This window comes from Octopus bimaculoides, chromosome 11 (genome assembly GCF_001194135.2).
Source record: "Octopus bimaculoides isolate UCB-OBI-ISO-001 chromosome 11, ASM119413v2, whole genome shotgun sequence".
Classification (NCBI taxonomy): Eukaryota; Metazoa; Mollusca; class Cephalopoda; order Octopoda; family Octopodidae; genus Octopus; species Octopus bimaculoides.
Genome location: NC_068991.1, coordinates 8,690,930 through 8,717,906, shown reverse-complemented (window position 1 = coordinate 8,717,906; position 26,977 = coordinate 8,690,930). Strand labels below are relative to the sequence as shown.

The window sequence follows — 26,977 nt, the reverse complement described above, 5'->3', positions numbered from 1 at the left end:
GGCAACACCAGGCTCCAATCTAATTTGGCAGAGTTTCTACAGCTGGATGCCCTTCCTAACGCCAACCACTCAGAGAGTGTAGTGGGTGCTTTTACGTCTGTGATAATCTCTTGCATTTAACGTCATATATCTGTGATAATCACCTGCATTTAACACCATATATCTGTGATAATCTCTTGCATTTACCAGAGGTGTTATTACCTGTCCATTTTGCTTTTCTCTTCACAGGACCAATACCAACTCGCACATTATGTGGTGCGGCAAATTTTCAAGAACCATTTGAAAGGGATGGGAATCAGTCACTACGAAAATATAAATGTCTATGAGACCATCAGCATGTCCAAGTCCAGTGATCTTGATGATCCTGTAAGTTGTTTAATGGTTTTTGTTGTTTTTTTTGGAATTATGGTTTTATGTTATAGATCAGTGGTTCTCAACCATTCTTTGTGTCTGGATATCTTTGACTCCTATTTTATTCCACTGGACCCCATGTTAGAAACAAAAAATTATCATAGGTGCAGGCATGGCTGTGTGGTAAGAAGCTTGCTTCCCAACCACATGGTTCCAAGTTCAGTCCCACTGCCAGGTACCTTGGGCAAGTGTCTTCTACTATAGCCTCAGGCCAACCAAAACCTTGTGAGTGGATTCGGTAGATGGAAACTGAAATAAGCTGTCATGTATATATCTGAATTTATTTATGTATGTATGTGTGTGTTTGTTCCTCCACCACTGCTTGACAACCGGTGTTGGTGTGTTTACATCCCCATAACTTAACAGTTTGGCAACAGAGATCGATAGAATAAGTACCAGACTTCAGAAAAAAATTACTGGGTCGATTCATTCAACTAAAATTCTTCAAGTCGGTGCCCCAGCATGGCTGCCGTCTAATGACTTGAAACAAGTAAAAGATATATTTTTATAATTAAATGTTATCAGGAATTATATATAAAAAATTTTTTTTTTATGTTTTGTGTATTGTAGAAGTATAACTAATTTATTTCACAGCAAAATCTTACATGGACCCCCCCCCCCAACCTGAAGGGCCATATGGACCCTGGTTGAGAACCCCTGTAGTAGACAGACAAACGGGTGCAAGAATAGGTGTGTGCTTATGGAGATCACATCACAGCCTAATGGTACTGGGTTTGATCAGTGTGTGGTACCTTGGCTAAGTGTCATCTTCTGTAGTCAGAAGACACTTGCCCAAAGTATTGGCAGAAACTTTGTGAGTGAAATTTCAGACACCACACTATGTCGAGGCTCACTGTGTGTGTGTGCGTGCACGCATTATATATATATCATCTACATGTATACTATACATATATTTCTATACATATATATATAATTTCTGTATGCATTATATATCATCTCTGTGCATTATATATATATATATATATATATATATAAAAACTTAATTTATATAAGGGCATTACTATACAATAATGCCTCATGCTTAGAGGGACTCCATAAGTCAAAACTACTAAAATAAGCACAGTCCCTCTGAGTGTGAGGCATTATTGTATAGTTAAACCCTTATATAAATTAAATTATATATATTTATGGGGAAAAAAATGTTGTTTTTTTTCCTTATGAGGTTTTTTCACGCTAACTACTTGATAAATTCTTATAAAGTATTTATCCTAATATCATATATATATATATATATATATATATCCTCTCTTTCATACTCTACCCTATATCTTAACTGTATTAATGACAATTATTGTAAATGAAGGTTCTCTTCTAATTATGATTTTTCTTCTTTTTCCAGGGATATGAAAACATCTCAGTTGGTAAATGTTTAACCTATTTAATTCTCTCTCTCTCTCACTCTCTCTCTCTCTCATTCTCTCTCACTCTCTCTCTCTCTCATTCTCTCTCTCTCTCACTCTCTCTCTCTCACTCTCACTCTCACTCTCTTTCTCTCTCTCTCTCTCTCTCTCTCTCTCTCTAACAGTTGTTTCACTTATCTCTGTTTCTGACAACACCTTGTTCTTATTTCAATGTTCAGTATACATTCAGAGTGAAACTGGCTTCAACCAAAGATCGTGACCATCTCATTAGCTTAGATAGCCAGGAAGTTCAGCTTCTACTCTTCAATGCTCACTGCATTGGTAATTAATTAAATCATGCTACTAAAACCTGCAATTTAATAACAATGATAGTCTCTCAATTACAACTGTTGTTGATTTATATTAATAGCCCTCAGTCATAGGTAACATTACAGAAGTTCTTACTATTAACCCTTAACATTATCTTAGAATATAATATATACTGTATTTTTCGACACAGAAGTCAACATAGTATATAATGAATTTTTGGACCTTTAGAATTATTTGGGTATATAAGTTGACTGATCCTTTTTGGCTGTAAGTTTTGGTCTGAAAAGTTTGACTTGTTTGCAGGGAAATATAATTGTTATGAGTCTTCCATTGTTTTCACTCATGCAATTTATTTTCTTTGTATTTAGAAAATTCCATTTCAACATTTCCTGTTTATGAAAGCAAACCCCGCCAAGAAACACCCCTGCCACCTGAGAGGAAAAAGAAGCCAGAAAACCTAACTGTAACCCCTGAACAATGTACCTCGAATAGTTTATCTCCTGTTGAAATGTCCCCACAAAATCTCTCACCAACCCAAAGAACTCCCAGTCCTGCACTTTATTCAAATTCCCTGACTTGCAGACCAGTTACTCCAATTGAGCAAGAATGGAAGGTCACTTCAAGCGGGATATATTCTAATGTAAATAATACTTCCGAAGATACCAAGAAATTTATGACATGCATATCAGCTGGCAATCAAGAAGAGGCTCAAAATTTATCTTCACAAGACACAATTTCTAACCTTGACAGACATGTGATCCCAACTAAAGCACCACCAGTTTCACCTAGATATGACCACCTTCAGTTTAACGGCAATAATTCTCGGTCACCCTACCAAGAATTAGTACCGTGTGTAAAAGGAGCAGCTGCCCTGATGAATTCTGAAATGCCATCCTCCAAGGCAAAGTCTTTGACGATGTCCGGTCATGGTAAGGCAGCAGATAATTCTAAAAACAACGATGATCATGTTTATTCTGTTGTGAGCAAATCTCACATGAGAAGTCTTTCTGAATCTGATAAAACTTACTGTGAAATCTCTGCCATGAAAAGCCCAGGTAAGTTAATAACATTCTCAAACAACATTTTTTTTTGGTTTGTTTTCCTAAATATTTTGCCATTTTAATATTTGAGCAAAAAGTACCATATGATTTACTATAGGTGCAAGCGTGGATGTGTGCCAAGTATTCTTGCAAACAACATGGTTCCAGGTTCAGTGCATGGCACCTTGGGCAGGTGTCTGTTACTGTAGCTTTGGGCTAACAAAAGCCTTGTGAGTAGATTTCACAGACAAAAACTGAAAAAAGCCCATTGTATATGCAAGTGTGCGTGTGTGTCTTTGGGTATGTGTTTGTCCCCTATAACCACTTGACAACTTGTGTTGGTGTGTTTGCATCACTATAACTTAACAGTTAGGCAAAAGAGACTGATAGAATAAGAACCAGGCTTTACAAAATAAAAATGAGTATTGAGGTCAATTTGTTCAACTAAGATTCTTCAAGGTGGTGCCCCAGCATGACCACAGTCTAATAACTGAAACAAGTAAAAGATAAAAGATAAGTCGACAATGACCTGTAGTCGTAATCAATAATTGTATAAAATTATTACATCACTTTTATGACTATCTTGTGTATCTGGTGTATACCCAAGGTATATGGATCAGTGGTTAGAGCATTAGGCTCACAATCATGAGGTAGTGAGTTCGATTCTCGGGCCGGGCTGTGTGTACATTACTCCAGTTCACTCAGCTGTAGAAATGAGTAGCAACATCACTGGTGCCAAGCTGTATCAGCCTTTGCCTTTCCCTTGGATAACATCAGTGGTGTGAAGATGGGACTGCATGGGTGACTGCTGGCTTTCCAGAAACAACCTTGCCTGGACTTGTGCCTCAGAGGGGAACTTTCAAGGTGCTTTTCCATGGTCATTCATGACCAAAGGGGGTCTTTACCCTTCACCCTCATATACCTAGCACGGGGCTATAAAGAACAGAGATGTTGATCAAGAAATATTTTAAAACTGCCTACCTGTAACAATAATAGCCATTTCCTTTTCCTTTAAAATCTGATTTAATGATTCAGTATTAAATTAAATTTTTTTTTTTATTATTTATTTGTTCTTCAGCTTCTGTTGACTTTGGAGAAACGGTAAGAAAACATTTTTTCTATCAGATAATGCAGAAATGCTCAGTTTTTAAGATTATAGTTCTTTTGTTTTTTAAAATTGTTAAGCCATTTTCAGAGAAAATTATTTGCCTAATATACAAATAAAATGTTAGCCTCTTTCTTTTTAGCAAAATGTCATTACTGAAATTTAAACATTTGTGTTGAGTCACAGGTTAAACTTTTAGAAAAGTACTTTCAATATTCCACTAATTTCTATAGGTTACTAATGATCTAAAAATCTTGTAGTAATGTAACTCAAGTGTATCAATTCATGTATGTAAACATGTGAGAGAGGGAGTGACTAATTTTGATTATGCTCTATTAAAATCAGTACAAACTGAATAACTTACAAATATTTACTCAGTACAGTTTCAGTAGGTTCCAGTTGCTTGACAGCTTGATAAACCAAATTCAGTTAAAGCTTTATAGCAGAAATACTTCAATCTGTTGTCCTGATCCAGGTATTTTGGCACTTTGCTTAAAACCTCACTGCCTTTTCTTAGTCTCCACTATTATTTTCACTGAAAATAATAGAAATTAGACAAATCAGGTTACATCTCACCCACAACATTTCCCAAATGTTTGTGTAACCCTCACTTCTCCGAGAATTGCCAATATTACTTTAAAAGGTGGCGAGCTGGCAGAATCGTTAGCACGCCGGGCAAAATGCTTAGCAGTATTTCATCTGCCGTTACATTCTGAGTTCAAATTCCACTGAGGTTGACTTTGCTTTTTGTCCTTTTGACGAATTTCTGGGCTTCTCAACCTGCACTCAGAGAAAATTGTTTTATTTAGGAAACCTAACCCCTGCAAAACAATGTCACTTTCAGGTCATACCCACACAGGATGCCAGAGATACACTTTAAGCATAATAACCACACCCAGTCGACACAGTGTCCCCTAAGATGCTTACCCTATTGACCTCAATACTCACTTTGAAATAGAATTTCATTTTAGTTTGTTTTTATTGTAAATGTAAAGACAGATTTGTAGTAACCTTGCAATCACCATCAGCCTCATAATCGTCATCACCATCATAATCGTCATCATCAGCATCATAATCATCACCATCATCATCAACCCCATAATCATCATCACCATCACCATCAGAATCACCATTGCCATCAGCGTTCTAATCCTCACTGTCGTTATCATCTTCATCCTCATCAATCTCACCCACCATTGCCAACCTTACTATCAATGTCATCAACACCATCACTATTTGCATTCAAAAAGTCTCTACAACTGCCATTACCAAAACCACAGCCATCATCATCATCATCATCAATGCCACTTATTGTAATTATCACTCAAAAACTTCTTTTTCTTTTTTCTTTCCCCCCAGGAAACTGGTTTCACACCAAACCTCCCACCACGGAAATACAAAAGTGATAGTAAGTTCTTCCTGTTTCTTCCGTTGTTCTTTCTTTCTTGCGACATAATGTCAAATGGATACTTCTTTTTATAGAGGAAGTCCAGGATGGAGACCCTGACTGAAGTCTATCTGATATACCCCAAGTTTCTGTTAATCCACCACTGTTCTCTTCTATGATCTTTCAACATTCAGGAATTGACTGGACTGCTTAACTCGTTGTTTAGCCCCTAGATGACTCCCAAAGCAGTCCTTTAACCCTTTGGCCCTCACAGCACCCCCTATTTCCACTCGATATTATCGATAACATTCAATATAACGAGTCCTTTTTTTCTTTAATTCTTTCTTTATACTTGTACATTATATAATCCTTAAGCTTAATGTTAGTAACCATCCCCTAGTTTATGAAAAAATACAAAAATCCTTGTATAGAACTGTGTGCTTTACAGTAGCAGCAACATGGTGTTTGGCTGTTGTGCACATGCTCACATATCTGAGATAGGAAGCTTCATGCTAGGGAGAGAGAGCACTGCATGGATGACAGTGCCGACCCTGGTGTTCCAGTGAAAGGTATTGCTTCTTTTTGACTCAATGTGTGGTGTGCTTAAAAACGTGTTTAATTCTACACTTTACCACATTCAAAAATAGAGATTATCATCCTGCTTCCAGCTTCAGTGTTGTTGCCAGGATTTGAAAAATAGGGCATATTTTCCCCACTTATTTGTGACTTAGGGGGTATTTTTGAAAAACAAGGGGGAATTCAGTGAACAAATTAAACACACCACCCAGCAGTGGCTAAAACATGAACCGATCAAGTTTATGTATAAATTTTCATTTTATATGTTTGTTTCCTTTTACACAATATTAAAACAATGGCTAAAAATTTTCTGAAGCAACATCCCCACTAATTTTATCTACGAGCCGCTACTGAGCACTCAGATTATTTTGTCTAATGTAATACTTATTTAAGGTGTCGACCTGGCAGAATCGTTAGCATGCTAGGTGAAATGCTTAATGTTTGTTGTTTAAATTCATTTAATTCATTTAATTTACTATCAATGTCATCAACACCATCACTATTTGCATTCAAAAAGTCTCTACAACTGCCATTACCAAAACCACAGTCATCATCATCATCATCAATGCACTTATTGTAATTATCACTCAAAAACTTTTTTCGGGTTGATAAAATAAGTACCAGTTGAACACGTAGGTTGAAGTCATTGACAAACACCTTCTCCCTAAAATTGCTGGCCTTGTGCCAAAATTTGAAACCATATTACATTACAGAATATTCTGTTGTGCTGAATGCTTGGAAAACTCCTTTACATTATACTACAAAGAATGCTCCTTTGTGTTTTGCTGAAGTGAAAGGAACGGTCCCTTGTATTTATGCTGCAGGGTAAGAAACTTTCTTTCATTAGGGAGTTACATTGCAGAGAGGGAAAGCATGCTCTTTCACATTACACTGCAAGAAGGGAAAGTATGAGGTTTCATGTTACACTCCCTCTTCCTACTCTGTAGAAAAAATTATCTAGAGTTACCAAAAAAAAATAAATAAATAAATTTGTTTTTCTTATCTTTTCAGTGGAACCTTTTGAGAAAACAAAGGAAGAAAAACATACGGGAAAATTAGGAAAGATGTTGGAAATGGTAAGATAAACCTTCTAAGGACATTTTACACACACTCATGTGTACACGCATACACGCATACTCTGTCTATCTCTGTCTACTGCTCACACACTCAACAGACCAAAGAACCCCCTGTAGTTTTTGTCAAAAGCATGCATACATGTGCCTACGCATGCACTTGCATGTGGGCACATGCACACAATCAACAGGCCAGGCAATACCCAGTAACTTTTTTTTTTTTCAAACACATGCATGTGGACACACACAGATATACATACACACTCATCAACACACACACACACACACACACACACATCAAGCTATTACTTGCTGTTTACAAACATATATACAACAATCCATGCAAACGTATAGCTGTTACACACCCTACATCTTTGCACATACACCTGCACAATTCCCTCTTGCACACATACATGCACATACACACATTACTGCACATAATCTCACACATACACACTTCTCTATGTAACAGCACAAGAACCTGCAAATTTTATAGCATTTTGTGTAGAATTGAAAACTACACAAAAACTAAATTTAGAAACGTTTGTCCTCACTCTTTCTTTTTCTCTTTCTTTCAGTTACATATAAAGAACAGCTCGAATTCTGGTAAGCATCTTCTGGCAGTTTACATTGTGGCATTGAATAATATAAGCTCTGAATATCTGACTAAATAGTCTTAAGTTCAAGTGTGACAGCTGTATTGTATGGTCAACGTGCATTATTCTACTTGGCTTAGTCCCCCTGACTGATAAACAGGCTTCACTCTCCACATTTGAATGTTTTTCCTTCTATTTCATTTACTGAGTCTAGAGGAAGGTACAGAGCCCATGTTCTGTGTAAGCCTTCCAATATCAATATATACATAGATGTCTTGACTGTTCTTTAACATTTTCAAGTAAGAAATGAGCAAGAGTGGGATACCACTGAACTTATGTCTTGAAATAGAACTACAAACCAATAAACAGATCATAAGATTCAGCACTTGTTTCAATCTTTGGTTATTATTACCAAATTAGAAACAATGTACAACTCTCTACTTCTGAAATGGGAAATTTATATTGCGTATACTGTTTATATTAGTCAAACTGGTGTCCTTATATTAGTCAAACTGCTGCTTTCACTGCATTTTGGCTGTTGTACGCTCCAGCCTTCTGCTGGTGTTTTGTGTTAAACAACCACCAAGTTCAACACAAGACACCTAAAGAAGGCTGGAGCATACAACAGCCAAAATGCAGTGAAAGTAATAATCAAGATGAAGACTACACTGCAACTAATGTAAAGAATATACATCATAGGAACGATGCGTTTTAATCCTTTAATGTTAAGACAACATATTACACAACAAACATAGGATAGCTTCATCAGGAAATACTGACAAAATGATAAACTTCATGCTGCCATTTTAGTTGTCTCACATCTGTAATACTTGACCAAAAAGCTGCTGGTCATTATCACAGTTGTGCTTGGCTTCAACAGACAGCTATCTAATGGATAGCAACAACAAATACATTTAACAGTAACATTATTCTCCATTTGACGAACTTAATCCATCATTCACCTAATCCTTGAAGATAACATGGAATGTGAAGACGCAGGCTAGAATTAGGGGTGGATTGTTTCCCTTCTATAAATGAATTGTCTCCCTTCAATTATTATCAGTGTGTGTGCGTAAAGATTTCTTTTGTTTGAATATCATCTACTTGAAAGCAACTGTCAAACAGTCGTGTTCTCAACATGAAAAATGAAATAAACGTTTCCTGCCTTACTAAGTCCTTGAATAAGAGTTTAGGGACCCAGTGTAGCAAGATCCTGTGTCACAGTCTCTTTAGTCATGAAGTCCTAATTCATTTTCCTTCTTTTTACAGAGAAACACAAACATCAGAAAATTTCTATCATTGGTAAGTAAATATTGTATTTTATATTGGTTCGGGTGGAGGCGCAATGGCCCAGTGGTTAGGGCAACGGACTCGCAGTCGTAGGATCGCAGTTTCGGGCGTTGTGAGTGTTTATTGAGCGAAAACACCTAAAGCTCCACGAAGCTCCAGCAGGGGCTGGTGGTGAACTCTGCTGTACTCTTTCACCCCAACTTTCTCTCACTCTTTCTTACTGTAGCTGTTGTACCTGTACTTCGAAGGGCCGGCCTTATCACACTCTGTGTCACGCTGAATCTCCCCGAGAACTACGTTAAGGGTTCATGTGTCTGTGGAGTGCTCAGCCACTTGCACGTTAACTTCATGAGCAGGCTGTTCCGTTGATCGGATCAACTGGAACCTTCGTCGTCGCATATACACAAACGCAGAGACTCATACACACACACACACACACACATATTACAGTCACATTGGTCTCAGTACCTCATTAACCTTTTAGTATTTAAACTGGCTGTATCCAGTCAAAAGATTCTACCTGTGTTATGTTAAAGCTGGTTACATGTAGCCTTTCACACCTGCCTGACAATGTCATTCAAAACATAAACAATCACATCATTGAAATTTACAGTTTCCCCTTTTCCAAATTCACTCACAAAGGCATTGGTCTGCCTGAGACTATAGTAAAAAACACCAAGGTACTGTGCAGTGGGATTGAACCTGAAACCACACAGCCGTGTCTATTGTAATTTTTAAAATTAAAATTTCTTTTTATATATTTTTCAGGTTTCGGCCATCGAGTTGGTCACCCAAAAGGACCCAGGGACCTTCCACATACATTCAAGAAATAGCATCTAAGATTAAATTAGGAACTTAATTAAACTGCATGCTGAAGAAAAAAACAAAAAAAAGTTCTGTGAAAACTCATAATCTGTTGAAAAAAAGAAGCAAAAAATTATAAATATTTGGGGGAAAGTTTTAAAAAAAAATAAAAAAAAAGACAAAGAAAAACAAAAGTAACTTAACAAAAAGGAGGTGAGAGACTTCAGACTGTGTCTGATGTTAATTGACAAAGGGCCCTGACCTGGAAATTTTGTGTCATTTGAAAATTCTTATTGACCCCACCTGACCTGTCCAAATTTTTTCTTGCTCCACCCACTCCACCCACTTCGCCACTACCACTGACAGACACACACACACATACACACACAAATAAATTGTTCCTCCTTCTCATTCTCCTCCTTTACCGCTGCCGTCGCCACCACCACCACCAACACCACAACAACCAGCCAACTTCGACTTTGAACTTGAATATTGCTTCATTTTATTCTCCTGTCTTTTTAATTTATTCTAATAAATGAAAATAACAAGAACAAACAACAACATTTTTTTTTCTTCTTCTCCTCCGTCTCCTCCTCCTTCTCTTTCTCTACTTTCATTCATCCTTTTGAAAATCGTTTGTAATTTAGCTAACAATCCATTCATAAACTGTTACTGAAATGGATTTTTGTTTATACATTAATATATTTATTTTCTATCTGAATAAAAACAAATTCAACATGCACACTTGATTTACCCCTCGTCGTTGCAATTCTTATTGTTACTGCTTCAGGTATTATTGTCGCTACTTTGGTTATTGTTCCCATCATAACTGTGGCTGTGTGGAGGCCCAGTGGTAAGGGCAGTGGACTCGCGGTTTCGATTCCCAGACAGGGAAGTTGTTCCCCTTGAGTGAGCTATACGTGCTGCTAATTCTATCCAGTCCAGCGACCACGTAGAGGTTCTACTGCTTAGTTCATCTTGTGGAGACAGTTTTATAGTATAAGAAATGCAAGTATGGATGCCCATCCTTTCATTTTGATGCTAGAAGTTATAAATGTTTGACCCAATATTAACCAAAAAGTTGTCAAATAAACATTAACGGTTTGTAGTGCTCTAACGACCACCTAGAACATGGTCAGTATTTGAATCTAGAACTGCTTTTATTAAACAAATATTTAAAAGGAATTTGTTTTGCCTTAATTGTGTTACTGGTTTCATTTCTTGCAATTAACTGTATCTCTTGTAGCACATATCCAAATAACTTGCTTTAAAAAATATATTTTCTTTTATTCTACTCAGTGAACATTACTGATTGTACACCATGGTACTAAATGGTTTGAAATACCAGAGTTGAACATGCACGCCATCAACGAAGCAAGCAAACTATACAACATACACAACATAACATGATATGATGTATAGGGAGGAATAAGATAGCAGCTTGTTTAATTATTTTTAACTTTTAGGGTGCTAGAATATAATCCGAGGGTAATTTTGCAAGTTTTTAACAGGTCGGGTGACTACATGAAAATTATCACAATGGAGAGATGTAACGATTAAAACAAAACTAAGGGAGGTAATTCTTTTGATTTCTCAAAAAAAAAAAGCAATTTTTCATTTATATTTTCAAGCAGTTTTTCTACTTTTATTTACATAATTTGTTGTTGTTGTAGTAGTAGTAGTAGTAGTAGTAGTAGTACAAAGAAGGTAGCAAGCTGGCATAATCGATAGCAGGTTGGACAAAAGGCGTAGCAGTATTTCTTCTGGCTTTTTCTGAGTTCAAATTCTGCTGAGGTCGATCTTATTTTAGTGAAACCCAGAAGTATGAAAGGCAGAGCTGCCCTTCCTGGAATTTGAACTCAGAACATAAACAGCCAAAACCAATGTTGCAAGGCATATTATCCAACAATCAATGATTCAGCAAATCTAGTGATTGCTAATGATGATGATGATGATGTGGGGGGGGGGGTCTCAAGTAAACATTAATTTTCAGTTTTCAGGTTAGAAAAAAGAAAAAAAGACATATAGCGCTCCCTGCATTCGTATTCTCTTTTACATTAGCAAAACAAAGTTCTGGATGTGCATCGAAATGGATTTGTAGTATCAGCATAACAGAGCTCCCTTCATGTTCATGGCACTCATAGAAAATATGAATCTAACTCAGCAAGCTAACAATGTTCTTCGCACCCATTTACACCAGCAGGCTGTTATCTTCCCATTGCACCTGTTTACATCAAGATAGCTTGAACTATTGAAAGTTAAATATCTTTGTCTTAGATACAACTCAATATCTCCCATGAAGCTTTTATCCTTTAGACTGATAGCCTATCAACACAAGCAATTTCATCTCTCAATTGGCCTAGTTGTAGATGATAAAACCGGGTAAACTTCTCTATACAAATGAGGTTACATCCTTTCTAGGCATGGAGGCGCAATGGCCCAGTGGTTAGGACAGCGGACTCGCGGTCGTAGGATCGCCATTTCGATTCCCAGACCAGGCATTGTAAATGTTTATTGAGTGTAAACACAAAGCTCCACGAAGCTCTGACAGGGGGTGGTGGCGAACCCTGCTGTACTCTTTCACCACAACTGTTTCTCACTCTTTCTTCCTGCTTCTGTTGTACCTGTAATTCAAAGGGCCCACCTTGTCACATTCTCTATCACGCTGAATCTCCCCTAGAACAATGTTACGGGTAAACGTGTCTGTGGGGTGCTCAGCCACTTGCACATTAATTTCACGAGCAGGCTGTTCCGTTGATTGGATCAACTGGAACACTCGACATCATAACCAATGGAGTGCTATGACTTTCTAGACACACAATGTCCACAAACCAGAAAAAGAAACCTCTTCACATCATTCAACATGCTAGATATAGCAGCCAAATCTCCATCTTATCACACCACACCAGCTTATATCAACATATAACATGGGCAGTCGTTACACAGTTAGATAGAATATTTCAGAGTATTTGTCTGTTCTCTGTGCTCTGAGTTCTAATCCTGCTGAAGTCAACATAGCTGTTCATCCTTTTGCAGTCAATAAAAAAAGTATCAGAAAGTATTAGGCACAGAAGTGGCTGTGTGGTAAGAAGCTTGCTTCCAGTCCACATGGCTCCAGGTTCAGTCCCACTGTGTGGCACCTTGGGCAAGTGTCTTCTACTATAGCCTCGGGCCAACCAAAGCTTTGTGAGTGGATTCAGTAGATGGAAACTGAAAGAAACCCTTCATATATGTGTGTGTGTGTTTGTCACCACCACCACTTGACAACCGTTATTGGTGCGTTTACATCCCCGTAACTTAGTACTTTGGCAAAAGAGACTGATAGAATGAGTACTAGGCTTACAAACAATAAGTCCTGGGGTCGATTTGTTTGACTAAAGGCAGTGCTCCAGCATGGCCACAGTCAGATCACTGAAACAAGTAAAAGAATCCTGACAAAAGCAATCTAATAATTAAGCAGTCTTTAAGTATTTGTCCCCACCCCCCACATCTAACATCTTTTAATCCCCACCCTTCACATTCTTATGATACTACCTACACTCACCTTCCCTCTGTTCCACTGTCTGTATCTTCTCTTATGCCCACCATCCAAAACCTTTAGTTTGCTCTGGTACCCCCAACACTACCATCGTGACCTTCTCAGCTACTCCTACCCACTCATAAAATGTGGGTGGCCGTAGCCAGCCACATATCTCTTCTACAGTGAGACACCTGAACTTATCCTTCTGTTATACTTTAGCCTCGCAACACCTGGCATTAAAAAACAAAACCCTACCTCCTCCCAAATACTCCCACCCCACTCACCTAGTTGTGGGAGCTTATACACATTTTTTCCCTGCTCTTTTTCTGTCTTGCAAGTCACTTGGTAGCCTCACTAGTGCCACTGACATGACAAAAAGCACCCAGGACACACTGTAAAGTGGTTGGCATTAGCCATACCAACCACAACTGACGTTGGAGCTCAACACAGCCTCACGGCTTGACGACTCCTGTCAAACTGTCCAACCCATGCCAGGATGGAAAACGGATGGGAAATGATGATGATAACTTCTCTGTAGATAAACAGTCATCCTTTGTAATGTTAGCTCGAAATACCACCATAGTAAGTCATTGAATAAAAACCAAACTTGTGAAGAAGCAGTTACGTTGTCTTTTTAAATCCTACTAGAAATAGCAGGCAAGCTCCCTCATATCATTTCACCCCTATTATCTTAAACATCTAAAAGAACCATGACAGAAGGAATCATTATCATAACTGTCATCATCATCAACATCAACATCCATTGTTCTTGATGATGATGATGATGACTCCTTCTACCAAAAGATAATCTTGACCTCATGGTGCAAAACAGCACTCAACATTACATCATCGACAGACAATTATCGTCTGTCGACAATAAAATTACATGTGTTTTTATGAACCACAAGTCCTTATGAGAGATCATCGCAAAGTACACAACCTGGAGATCAAGATTACCTCTTAGAAACAATTATTTCAGCTCAGTGGGTTGGCAGATTCATCAGCATCAGAGAAAATGCCTTGTCATATTTCTTTTGGATCTATGTTCTGAGTTCAAATCCTACCAAGATCAACTTTGTTTTTTATTCTTTCCAGGGTCAATCAAATAAAATATCACTCGAGTACAAGGGCCGATGACATTGACTGACCCCCAACTCCGCAAAATTGTTGGTTTTCTGCTTAAATTAGAAACAATTATATTTCACTGGGAGCAGAAGATTGAAAAAATTTTAAGAGCATTGGACAAAATACCTTGCAGTTTTTCTTTTGGAGTGGTTCTTCACATTGTGAGTTCAAGTACAACCAATGTCAATTTTGTCATTTATCCTTCTGAGGGTTCAATAAAACTAAGAACCAGTCAAGTATTGGGATTGGTGGCATCGACCGACATCCTGCTCTCAAAACTGCTGGCAATATTAGCATTTCACATTGGTGCAGGTGGAGGCACATGGCTTAGTGGTGAGGATGTTGAACTTGTGATCGTAAGATTGTGGTTTCGATTCCTGGACCAGGTGATGCATTGTGTTCTTGAGTAAAACACTTTTCCCATGCTGTTCCAGTCCACTCAGTTCACAAAAATGAATAATCCTCTAACAGACCAGTATCCCATCCAGGGAGGAATATATACTTCAGAGAAACCAGCCCTACGCTCCTTACGGAGTCATGTGGACTAATCACATTGGTACAAAGCCACAAATTGTAGAGGTACATGACTAGAGCTTATTTTAATACCTTCTTAGAGAGCATTGTCAGAATTTATTAATTCTTTGTTTATTACTTACAACACTGTACCCTTCACACTACAGTAAGTATAGAACATGCATTCACTGTCATCAAACCATCAATACTATACATTCATTGTTTACAAAATAAAGAACTAAATCAATGTGAATCTGCCCTGCCTGTTGTGCATCAAACATGAAAAAATGGTTATGATCCACATATTTTTAATACAAAATGAACAAAAAATGATGAAAAATAGACTGATTAGAAGACTCTTTGTAGAAATTGACCAATATTTTTAATTTGATTTTTAACTAATTGTCTTCCAATTGAAAATATATTGCTGACGTTTCATGCATTAATCAGAGAAATGTCTGAATGTTTTAAATGGTTTTTAACGTGTCGTGATCGTGTGCTTGCTTGCACAAAAGTTCTGCTACAAAATGGACACTCAAATGGTCTTTCTCCTGTATGAATTCGTCTGTGCTCTTTCAGATTTCCTGATGTAGTGAATGTTTTACAGCAGATATCACACTGAAATGGCTTGGTAAAACAGTCGGCTTTCGTCGAATTCTTGGTAGATGAATGTGTTTGTTTGGTGGGACTGGGAGAATGTTTGTTGCGTGCAAAATTAGAAGAGTTAGCTATTGTACTAGGTTGGTTCCCGCTGGTGATTACAGAAGTCACACCACCCTCAGTCACAGTTAGATTATCATTGGACTGCAGACGATCTACAGATTGTGATGCATTTTCTAAACCATGGGACTGCAACTGCCTAACAGTGTTACTATCTTTAATACTAGAGGTATCACTAATGTCTAAAGAAACTGTTCTGAAATATTGTGTTGTAAATAAACTAGAGGATAAATGCGACTTTGGAGATAATTCTTCTTCATTAGATATATCTACATTGCCATCAACCTCATCAGATGTAATGGTTTTCAGTGATTCCTTGTTCTGAGAACAACTGAAATCTAAATACTCAGGATTATGTTGTAAAGCTGTGGAAAGAGAACCCTTCTTATGAGTTTTCATATGCTTTGACAAAGTGCTTTTCTGAGCAAATGTCTTAAGACAAATTTGGCAAGAAAAAGGTCTTTCTCCTGTGTGAGTTCTCATATGTTCCTTCATATTACTGGCACTTGAGTAAGACTTCTGACAGAAAGGACAAATATGTTGTTTGGATTGCAGGGAAGAAGAAACTCTGAAAGATTCACAAGATGCCTGGATCTTGGTGGATTTTAAAGGTTTTTTATTCATTGTTTCATCAGACTGGTTTGAAGCAGGAAACCGTTTTCGAGACTGCAAACGTTTACTGAATAAGGTTTCGTTCACCTTTGTAGGAATTATCCTTACCTCATCAGATCCAACTGATTCACTTTCCAGAGCATCTAATCCTAAGTTCAAACCATACTCATCGCTTTCAGGGGACTCAGGCTTCATGAAATTTCTCTTTAGATGACCCTTAGACATTTTGACAACTTTACCAGCATTTTCAGAGTTCAACAGAACGCTATCAGTTGAAGGCAGATCCTCTCCGTCTTCACTTTTGTCAGAACATTCATCTTCTGATAAAACAATAACATCATCAAAGCTAAGTCCTGATGGCTGCCTTGAATCAACTTGCAAGCATTCTTCAGAATCGCCCACTGAATTCGAACTGGCATCCAAATATTCGTATTGACCTGAATCTGATGCCTCCACTTTAGTTTTCACTTTGCAATCATCAGTGGTGCTAGCCTCCATAATGCTAAGTGTTTGTTGTTCAACATTGTCTGGAGAGGTCCTCTTCTTCAGATGATTTGCTTCAGAGAACATGTCCTTTTTAACTCTCTCTGTATTCTTTATAACTTCTGTAGAAGATGAATCCAGCTGATCTATATCCCAGTCTTCTTCAGTCAATTGGAAACTAACCAATTCTTCAAGATATTCCTTTTTTATACACTCAGTTTTAAATTGCAGTGACTGTTTCTGAATTTCATCAGAGAAGTCTTCTAAATGATCAAAGTGACCCCTTGGACTTGATGGGTCTCCTGCCCCTTCACTGTCTTCAGGGTTTGCATTAAATGTACTCCCACACCTTTCATTAGATTTATTTGAGTCAGAAACAACACGATGACTTGAGTGATGGGTATTTCTGGAAGACTTTTCAGGCAAGCAACCAGGATTACGAGATGGATCCATGTCTAAATATATTTGGTTGAGTGAATCAGTTAAGTTCTGAGAATAAGGTTTGGACAAGTTTTTTCCACTGAAAGTAATATTGCACGACAATTTATGTAAAGCAAATGAAGCTACATCAGAATATACTCTGTTGCAATTAGGACAAACACAGTTTTCAGCGTCTCTCATGAGATTTATGGATTTGGTTAAACAATGATGAGTTGGTCTTAGAATTTTGGTTCTAGGATTCATTTTGCTTCGTACGTAGTTATTGTTACGTATTGGAACAGAAATTTCACTACTGGGTACTGAGCTCTCATATGCGTTTTTTCGAAAATGCATTAGTTTCATGTGTCTCGAACACGTACTGGAATGGGTAAATACTTTGGCACAAAAATAACACTGAAAAGGCCGTTCCCCTGTATGAATTCGGTGATGCTCCTTTAAATTACTCACATTCTTGAAAGTTTTATGACAATAAACACACTGCTGAACCTTCGACACCTTCAAGTTACTACTTGTTGCATTCCTGCTAAAATTTTCATCCTCTCTCTTACCATTTTTGTGCTGCCGACTCAATGGTAATTCTTCTACCTCATCCAATTTCTCTTCAGACTTCAAGTCACTATCACAACAAATGCTATCACTGTTCCCCTCATCGTTATCGATTTCCTGGTTTCTTACAGAATCACTTTCGGAATAAATCTTCGGTAAAACTTTGTCTTTCTTTTCTTTTAAGCGTGAATTTAGACCTTGTATTTTCTGTAAGTTCTCCTCACCAGAGTTATTCCTGCTGTTTTCAAATTGGTTCTGATGAGAATTAATAATTAAGTCTTTGGTTTGAGCTTGATTAAAATCTGATTCAGAGTTAGAAGACATATACCTTGATAATTCTGATGGATTATCAATTTTTTCATTTTGGATTATATCATATCCTTTATGCAAACTGTAGCTAAAGTGATTATTGTCAGGATCAGGATATAAAGGATCTATACTACTAGACATTAATCCATTACCAACTAATTTGTCTGGGGGTTCTCCTCTATAATTTACATTGTGTTCTTCATAAAATTCATCAGATTTTTTAGATGATAAAACAATATTATCAGGTGACATTTTTTGAAATATTTGTTTCTGGAATGGTTTCTTGGTGTGAGTCAGTCTATGAAGACAGAGAAATTGATAAGAAAAGAAATTTCTGGAACAATATTCACATTTGTAAAGGTTCTTCTTTAGCAGTGGCTTTGTATTATCATTGGCAGTCATGGGAAGCTTTGTAGATTGGTTAGTAGCAGAGAAATCCGTATGTGGTTCAAATAATCTGGTCTTATTGCACCGTTCATAAGCAAGTTTCGAGTGAAATCGATGGGTGGTTTTCATGTGTTTGGAACAAGTACTCGACTGGGCAAACCTACGATGGCAAACCAGACATTTAAAAGGCCTTTCACCTGTGTGTGTACGTACATGCTCTTGTAGGTTGTTTCGAGTGCTAAACAATTTGTTACAGTAGTTACACTTATGAGTACGTGGATGTAGTCTTCGAGTTTTCAAATACAGATTTCTTTTAGATTTTATATCAGATATTCTAAGGTTACTACCATCATTATAGTTGTTTCCTGAAGAACTTTCTTTCGATTTCAGTAAATTAACAATTGAAGAGGGTAACCCTGTTTCTTGGTTTTCAGAAATTGTGTTTCCCGGTGAATATAACTTCTGACTTTTATCACATATTCTATCTAAACACTCTTCTACTTGTGGAATTTCATTTGGTAATTTGGCACAGGAACGTTTTCTTTCAAGAATGTTTGGGTCATTTATCTTTGGCATTATGGGCTTCTGGTTCAAATCTGTATCAACAATGGCAGTCTTAAAAACATTTAATTTGTCTTTAAAATCCACAGTTGTTCGTCTCACTGCAAATTTCTTCACGTGAATTTGTTTGTGGAAACACAAAGACTTGTAAGATGAAAATTCTTTGAAACAAAAGTCACATTTGTGGCAATTTCGTCGCAGTCTCAGGCGATCATTAAGTTGCAAGCTTCTCGACAGGTGGGCTACAGAGTTACCTGAGTTGATTACAGACCTGTTTGGATGAAATTTCGACAATTTGGTTTCACGATGAGCACTTTTTTCATGTTTTGAACGTGTGCTGGATTGAGCAAACCTTTGATGACAAATTCGACAACTGAACGGTCTCTCACCGGTGTGAGTTCGCACGTGCTCTCGAAGATTGTTTGCCGTGCTGAAGAGTTTGGCACAAAACTGACATTTATGAGTATATTTACTTCTGGGGGTCTTTAACCGATTTTTATTTGACAATCCAGTTCCTTTATTGAACATGTCATTTGACTGTACTGGCTGGTGATAAAGTTTCAGGTGATCAGGAAAGGATGGTTTTTTCGGATATGCCACATCAGTAGTTGATGATTCCAAATAAGAATTGTCTTTGGTGAATTTTATCTTTTGTATACTGAAACGTGAACTGGGATTGGCTATTGATATGATTTCTACATCTTCTCTTGCTTTATCCGACTCAGCTTCTTTGAGTAGTGAGAAAAATTCTGCTGAGTCATCAGTCTCAGGGTTTGTATTAACGGTTTTGTGTGGCAACGCATAGTTCAGATATGTATTCAATGAAGACCTTTCCTCAACTTGCTGATTAGAATATGGGCTGAAGGTGGGAGACTCATCCATTGAAGGATCTTCAGATTTCTGGGGACTAAACTGAAGCATTTTCAAAGTAGCAGACTGAGCTAAACAAAGAATTTTATGCTGTTGGAATAGAAGAGAGTTTGGAAATTCTTGATTGCAAGAGTTGCATATTAAAATGGATGAAGAAAAGGAAGTGTGCCGTTTAGAATGGTTTTCAAGTTCTTTGCTATTATGGAAAGTTCTGTCACATTCTGAACATTGAAATATTTGTTGAGAATGCAAAGAATCCTGAAATGAAGCATCGGTCGTATGTAGGTATGTGTGCTCATTAAAATCAACAGCATTTGAAAATGTTTCATAACAGAAGGTACACTTAAATGGTTTAGTGGAGCCACTAGGGGTTTCAATAGTAGTATTCAATACAACAGAGCCCGGTTCTGCCTGATGGTCAATGCTACTAAAGTCAGATGTCAAATCACAAGAAGGCAACAAAATTTCAGTGGTGACTTTCAGCTCCTTGTTTGTTGAATTAAAACCATCCTGACATTGTATAGTCTTGTCTACTGTGTTGCTTACCAATCTATTGGATAATATGGGAAGCATTGTATTAAAAGCTGTTGAACTCTTTTTATGGTGAACTTGAATGTGTTTTTTGAGGTTATGTAATTGTAGGAAATATTTTCCACACTCAGAGCATTGGTGTTTTTTCATATGAAGGTGGGTTCTTAAGTGTCTTGAGTGGGTGCTGGACTGTGCAAATCTGCGATGACAAAATTTACATTCAAATGGTTTCTCGCCTGTGTGAGTACGGACATGTTCCCTCATGTTACTTGCTGATGAAAATGTCCGACTACAAAAGACACACCTAAAGCCTTCGTAGTTGTCAACTTTTGGCAAATTTTCTACACTTTGGTTTAATTTTGAATAAGACCCTGATTCTACATCGACTGGGAATTCAGATGATAGTCCTGATTTTTCAAAACGAGAAGAGTATTTTTTATCATTGCCACTTCTTGAATTTCCAAAATTCTTCAGTGATTTGGCAGAAACTTTAAGTAAGTCCTTATTGGATTCAAAGGTCAAATTTACCTCAGAATTAATACCAACTGAGGCTTCCTCTTCATGCATTTGGTCCTCGACAGGTTCATCTTCTCCAACATTTTCTAATTTGATTTTAGTGCAAAGTTCAATGGGAAAACTATCCAAATTTTTCTTTGACTGAAGTTTGCTCAAATCATCTAAATCTTTAATCTCCAGACTCTTACGGTACCAATCAACATGACCAGGCTCTGTTTCAGTAGCATCAACAACATTTGAAATTTCAAGATCTTTATTATACTGTGCTTCTTTGTAACCATCATCATTCTGAATGTCTGTGTCCGTTATATCTTGTAACGAACGATCAACCGAAAGACAATCTACCTCGTCTGTAGACATGCTGCCAGTAGTCTTGACTGAAAAATTGGTAGAGAGAAGTCCCGTAGAATCACTGACATTGCTGTGTGTCATTACGTGAACCTTTAGGTCAGCAGCATCAGTGAATGTTTTACAACAATAGGTGCAGACAAACTTCTGATCCCGTATGTGTGTATATAAGTGCTTCGCCCGTGTGCTAGACTGGGCAAACGTACGATAACAATATTCGCATTTGAATGGCTTCTCTCCTGTGTGAATTCTTGTGTGTTCTTTCATATTGCTGCTGGTGGAAAATGTGCGTGGGCAGTAGTCACACTTGAAAGGGTGGAAACTGCTTTTAAGACCCCTGACTTGTTTATCTATGTTAGGGAAGTTCTTCTTGGTTGTTTTCTTAGATGAGCAGCTGAAGGGAGCAGTCTTATAACTAATCAATTGATTGTTTCTATTAAGGGCCATTATGTCATCTACAGCTTCACAATTCTGGTCACTGACTGTTGAAAGGTTCTCAGAAGCTGTCATAGACAGCTGGAAACTACTTAACTCGATAGGAATTTCAACTTTCACTTGATACATATGCTTCATATCATCATCATCATCATCACCATCATCATCACCATCATCATCGTCATCATCATCATCATCATCATCATCATCATCATCTTCATCATCCTCACACTGCACAGTTGCCCTGTTTGCTCTTGTTGTTGTGTGTGTTGTTTTATCGTTACAAAATGTATCAACACTATTGTCCTCTTCACAAATTTCTTTCTTTATATTCTCAATGCTAATCGGTAAATTTTCCTGAGAATTTAGCTCCATGACAGAAACTGGCTGCAAGTCTTTGTTTGAATCTACAATGCTGTCAACTAATAAACCAGATTTGTTTAATTCTATTTGATTCTCTTTGGAAGAATTTAGATAATTTAATTTTTCACTCATTCCAGAGAACAGACTGGCTTCGTTTTCTGCCCATGATGTAAGGGATTCTTGACTTGTAAAAGTTATTTTGCTGTCAGCAGAACTCGTTGAATCCTGTTGTTTCACTGAAGAATCTTCTTTGTCAAGATCAGCATCCTTAACTTTTTCAAGCAAGTTGTTGTTCAAAATAGATACCAATTCTGAAGAATTGGACAACTCTTCTGCTTTATCTGAAGAGGTTTGGATTACAGTTTTTACATCTGAGATGCACAGGTCTTTCTTTGAATAATTCTCGTCTTGATCAGCAAGAGAATTTCTTTCTGAACCACTCCAAGAATCATTGCATTGCTTAGTTAACAATCTAAACGTTTCTGGGAGTTTTTTAATAAGATCCTTTGAAACATTTGATGTTTGTAAATCTATATTCTTAGATATTTTAGAAATATTTTCACTGTCCACAAAAGTTGCAGAAGGAGTGTCAGGATCGTTTTCGGCATTTCTTGGAAGTAATTGCTCGGTGCTGTCATCATCATTTTTATGAAAAGTATCAAATTTCACTGGCTGTTCACCATCCGAAGAACTTGAATTTGAACCAACTACAGAGTTGGTTTCCTTATCTGCTGACTGTTTTTTAGAAGATGATGATCCACCTATTAATGAAGATAGATGTCTGCTTTTTGTTTTCTTCATATAATTTATTTTATAACATTGAAACATGTGATATTTTAGAGGCCCAGGGTGGGTGAAAGATTTTGAACAAAATGTACAAGTAAGCTGTTCTTTGTGAGAGTGAGTTAGAACATGCTTAGAATGAGTGCTTGACTGAGCAAATTTTCGGTGGCAGATTTCACACTCATAAGGTTTCTCGCCTGTATGTGTTCGCATGTGTTCCTTCATGTTACCAGAAGTGGAGAATGTTCGAGGACAGTAGAGACAGCGATGGGGGTGGTAGTTCTTTAGTTTCTGAATGTATTTCGACACTCTTTTACGTTGTGAATATTTTTTACTCGGGTTGGATGGCAACAGCACTTGAGTCTCTCTAGAGCTGTTACGGTTGGTCTTCAGCAGTTCTTCAACTGTGCTTTTCAGGGATGTCAACTTACTTTTATGAATGCTGTGATCAACAACATCAGTTAAGTTCTCCCCTACAATCAGTTCCTGCTGCTGGTCTTGCACAGTCGCTGGATGATTAACCCCTGGTGATAGTTTTCGCTTACGACATTTGTTAAAGATGGTTTTTCTCCCTCCTTTATTTGAGAAAGAATAACTTTGGTACATTTGGTCTTCCCTTCCAGTTGAAAATCTTGGTTGCAAATCCTTCTTTTTCAACTGAACTTTGGCTTCCTTCTCTAAACTGTTTGCTGCAATATGGGACAAGTCACTAGAATTAGACAAAGGGGACGTGTTACTTCGATCAATTTCATTCTTTTTCTTTAGCAGATTTCTTAAAAACTCAGAGCAAATACCCATCCCTTTAGATGTTCCATCACTAGAGGAACCCACTGGGCTAGACTCTAGCTGTTCAGCAATCTCTTTTGCACTATGTTTCTGTAAATGCTTTTTGTAGTTATTAGCTCTTGTGAAGGTTTTATCACATAAATTACAGCAGAACATCTTACTCTTTGTATGAGTGAGAACGTGTTTAGAATGTGTGCTGGACTGAGCAAAACTTTTGTGGCAGATTTTACAAACAAAAGGTCTTTCACCAGTATGTGTTCTCATATGTTCACGCATGTTACTAGCAGTCGAAAACCTCCGTGGACACAACATGCATGCAACTTTTAATGGGTTTCTCCTACTGGCAAACTGTTGCCTATGTTTCCGTTGACTTGTCACAATACCTCCTTTTGAGCAACCACTATAATTCTTGATCAACTGGTCAGGAAACGGTGAATGCAAGTAGTCGGTGCTGCCACTTTCTTCCACTTTCAAGGATTTATTGCTACTACCTCCTGATTCATGTACTCCCAGAGCAAAGTAACTATCAAAATAATTCAGTTTCTCAGAAGAACTGTCTGACGGTTCCTCCTGCATCAAAGTCCTGTCTTTTGACACGATCTTTGTCTCTTTCTTTGGAAAATCAGGCTCTATCAAAATGACATCTTGGTTAATGTCGTCGTCATCACTGTCATAAGCGTCTTCCAACTGTCTGACAGGCTCATCACTATTTTGAGTTAGATCAATATGTGAAGAATGTTCAGCGTCCCCAAATGTGAGGGCCACAAATGATGAACTGTTGGAATTGTCTAGACTGCTGCTGGAAACAGGATCATTTAAATTATGTTGCTGATTGTTTGATCTGTAGTCTCTTTCAAGGTACTGCATTCTGGCATTAACAGACTTCACTGTCCTTTTTGCAGAGGCACCATATGGACTATCTGATTCCAAAATCTTCTGACGGCTGCCTTCCTGAATGTCAATCACTTCGTATTGACCAGATGGACTTAGCATCAATTTGCTCGGCCTAACGGAACTTAACTTTTCTTCTGTGTTATGGCTTTGTATGTGTTGTAAAAGTGAGAAAGACTTGTTGAATTCACGATAACAAATACAGCATTTAAACACTTTCTCCGTCAAGTGACACTGTATGTGTTCCTCCATTTCTTCAGCAGAAACAAAATTTTCATTACAAAATGTACATTTGTAGGATTTTTCCAAAGAATAACCTGCAACTGAGCCAGCAGAGTTTGTCCAGACATCAAAAGATTTTGATGGTAAACTATCTTGGCTGTCATCTTCATCTTCCTGATCATCAATGTTGATAACCTCATTGCTTCCGTTATGTGATATCGTTACAAAATCTCTTGATTGGGACTCTTCAAATGTTCTAGAAGGTTCTAGATTTTCAGCTAAGTCATTTGCCAAATTTCCCTCAGAAAATTTGCCAAATGACTTCAATTTGGTTTCTGAGCCCTGGGGATATATACTCAATTCAGAATTGCTGTATATTATGTCTCCATTCCTTATCTGCTCATTTGCATTCCACACGCTGGATTCAATGAGAGGAGGAGTCTTGGGCATCACTTCACAAGCTAAATTCTTAAAAATTCCTGTAATAACTGGTTTTACATAATCTTTATCTGATACTTCTGGTAATTGGGAATAGGACAGAAATGGTTGAATTTGGTCATTGTTAACAACATTAGGTACAATAGCAGCACTCTCAACACTATCACAGACAGGAGTCGCTCTATGGTCATGGATTACATCAACATCAGAATCTACATCCCCAATCACAGTTGTATACTGGTCTGAAGAATGTTCATCAGCAGATAAATGAGCTGCTGTGTCAAATGATGTGGAAGGAATTGAAATTCTACCCAGCTGCAACTCATCAGTCGATAGATCAGTGTCGAGCTGTGATGGACTCTTCGATTTTTTCAGTAATGCCTTTTTTCTGTGGATCTGGACATGTTTGGAGTGTGTGCTTGATTGTGCAAATGTCTTTCCACAAAACTCACATTTGTAAGGCCTTTCTCCAGTGTGGGTCCTCTGATGTTCTCGCATGTTGCTAGCAGTTGAGAAAGCCTTGTCACAGAAATTGCACTTGAAACGTTTCACCTTCACCCTCAAAGAATTCTCTCTGCCCTTCTCCCGATTAACAGCCGACATTTTGAATTTGTCCTGTCAAAAAATGTCTAAATCATGTAGATATCTAGTTTCTGTAAGTACATGGCAAAAAAAAAAGTATAAAAACTATAGGAATCTACCTTATAAGGACATTGTGACAAATATCAAAACAAAATTCTATACACTGCAAAATGACTGCTAGATTACCAACGATGTAAGCTATAGGATTTTAAATGAAAAAGAAATGGTTAAATACTCCAGCAGACATTCAGAAGAATCTGTAAATACCACTGAATCACTCATGTTCATGAGTTTTTTGCGGGGTTTTTTCCCCATACGGTCACTGATTATGAAGGTATACTTTCAGGCCTGCTGACAAACAACTTTGTTTGTCACAACAGATGGGTTTCTGAAAAGAAGAAAACAATAAATTAGGATAAATAAAAGAGGAAAACATTTGCTATACTAACACATAGCTTATCTAAACTGAAGACTGGTAGAATTGTAAGAAAATCAAAGAAAATGCCAAGTTGGATTTTGTTCTGTCTTGTATTAATTTGACTTCAAATCCTTATAAAGTGAACTCTGTCTTTCAATACGATAAAATCTTCGGCAAGGATTGAGATTCATTTAATTGACCATTCTTCTTCCTCTCCACCAAATTTGTGGCTATGTGCTTATTCTTTATCCTCTCCTGCGGCCATGCTGGGGCACCACCTTGAAGAATATTTTAGTTAAATGAATTGGTGCTTTTTTATGTACCACCGGCACAGGAGCCAGTCTGGCATCAGCCACATTCGGATGGTGCTTTTTATGAGATGATACTTATATATATATATATATAGAATGAATGGGAGAAAGAGAGCCTGCCGTATGTCGACCCAATAGAGGGACCAGCTATCCAAGTTGATAGTACCAGGGTAGATAAAGCAATTAAGAGTATGAAGACCGGGAAAGCCCCCGGCCCATCAGGAATCACTGCAGAGATGCTCAAAATATCTGGCAGTGTTGGCTATAGCCTAGTCACCCGTATTACGAACCAG

At 37.6% G+C, this 26,977-nt stretch overlaps 2 protein-coding genes across 3 annotated transcripts in view; one reads left to right on the top strand and one right to left on the bottom strand.

Moving 5' to 3' along the window:
- The window catches only part of LOC106883248 (tyrosine-protein phosphatase non-receptor type 12-like), an 82,034-nt gene extending 71,312 nt beyond the window's left edge, over positions 1 to 10,722 (top strand). Inside the window, exons 9-17 of one of the 2 annotated variants that reach the window (XM_014934181.2) lie at positions 229 to 366; positions 1,772 to 1,793; positions 2,471 to 3,157; positions 4,221 to 4,243; positions 5,607 to 5,655; positions 7,222 to 7,286; positions 7,862 to 7,889; positions 9,149 to 9,181; positions 9,938 to 10,722. In XM_014934181.2, coding sequence (XP_014789667.1) covers positions 229 to 366; positions 1,772 to 1,793; positions 2,471 to 3,157; positions 4,221 to 4,243; positions 5,607 to 5,655; positions 7,222 to 7,286; positions 7,862 to 7,889; positions 9,149 to 9,181; positions 9,938 to 10,002 — 1,110 coding nt within the window. In that variant the 3' untranslated portion in view covers positions 10,003 to 10,722. Of the gene's footprint in view, positions 1 to 228; positions 367 to 1,771; positions 1,794 to 2,470; positions 3,158 to 4,220; positions 4,244 to 5,606; positions 5,656 to 7,221; positions 7,287 to 7,861; positions 7,890 to 9,148; positions 9,188 to 9,937 lie in introns of those variants that run through there. The other variant, XR_008265150.1, reaches the window with a different exon arrangement.
- A 4,768-nt stretch (positions 10,723 to 15,490) lies between these two features.
- Positions 15,491 to 26,977, bottom strand: part of LOC106883246 (uncharacterized) — an 18,195-nt gene continuing 6,708 nt past the window's right edge. Inside the window, exon 2 of the mRNA XM_014934179.2 lies at positions 15,491 to 26,343. Coding sequence (XP_014789665.1) covers positions 15,567 to 25,976 — 10,410 coding nt within the window. The 5' untranslated portion in view covers positions 25,977 to 26,343 and the 3' untranslated portion in view covers positions 15,491 to 15,566. The remainder of the gene's footprint in view (positions 26,344 to 26,977) is intronic.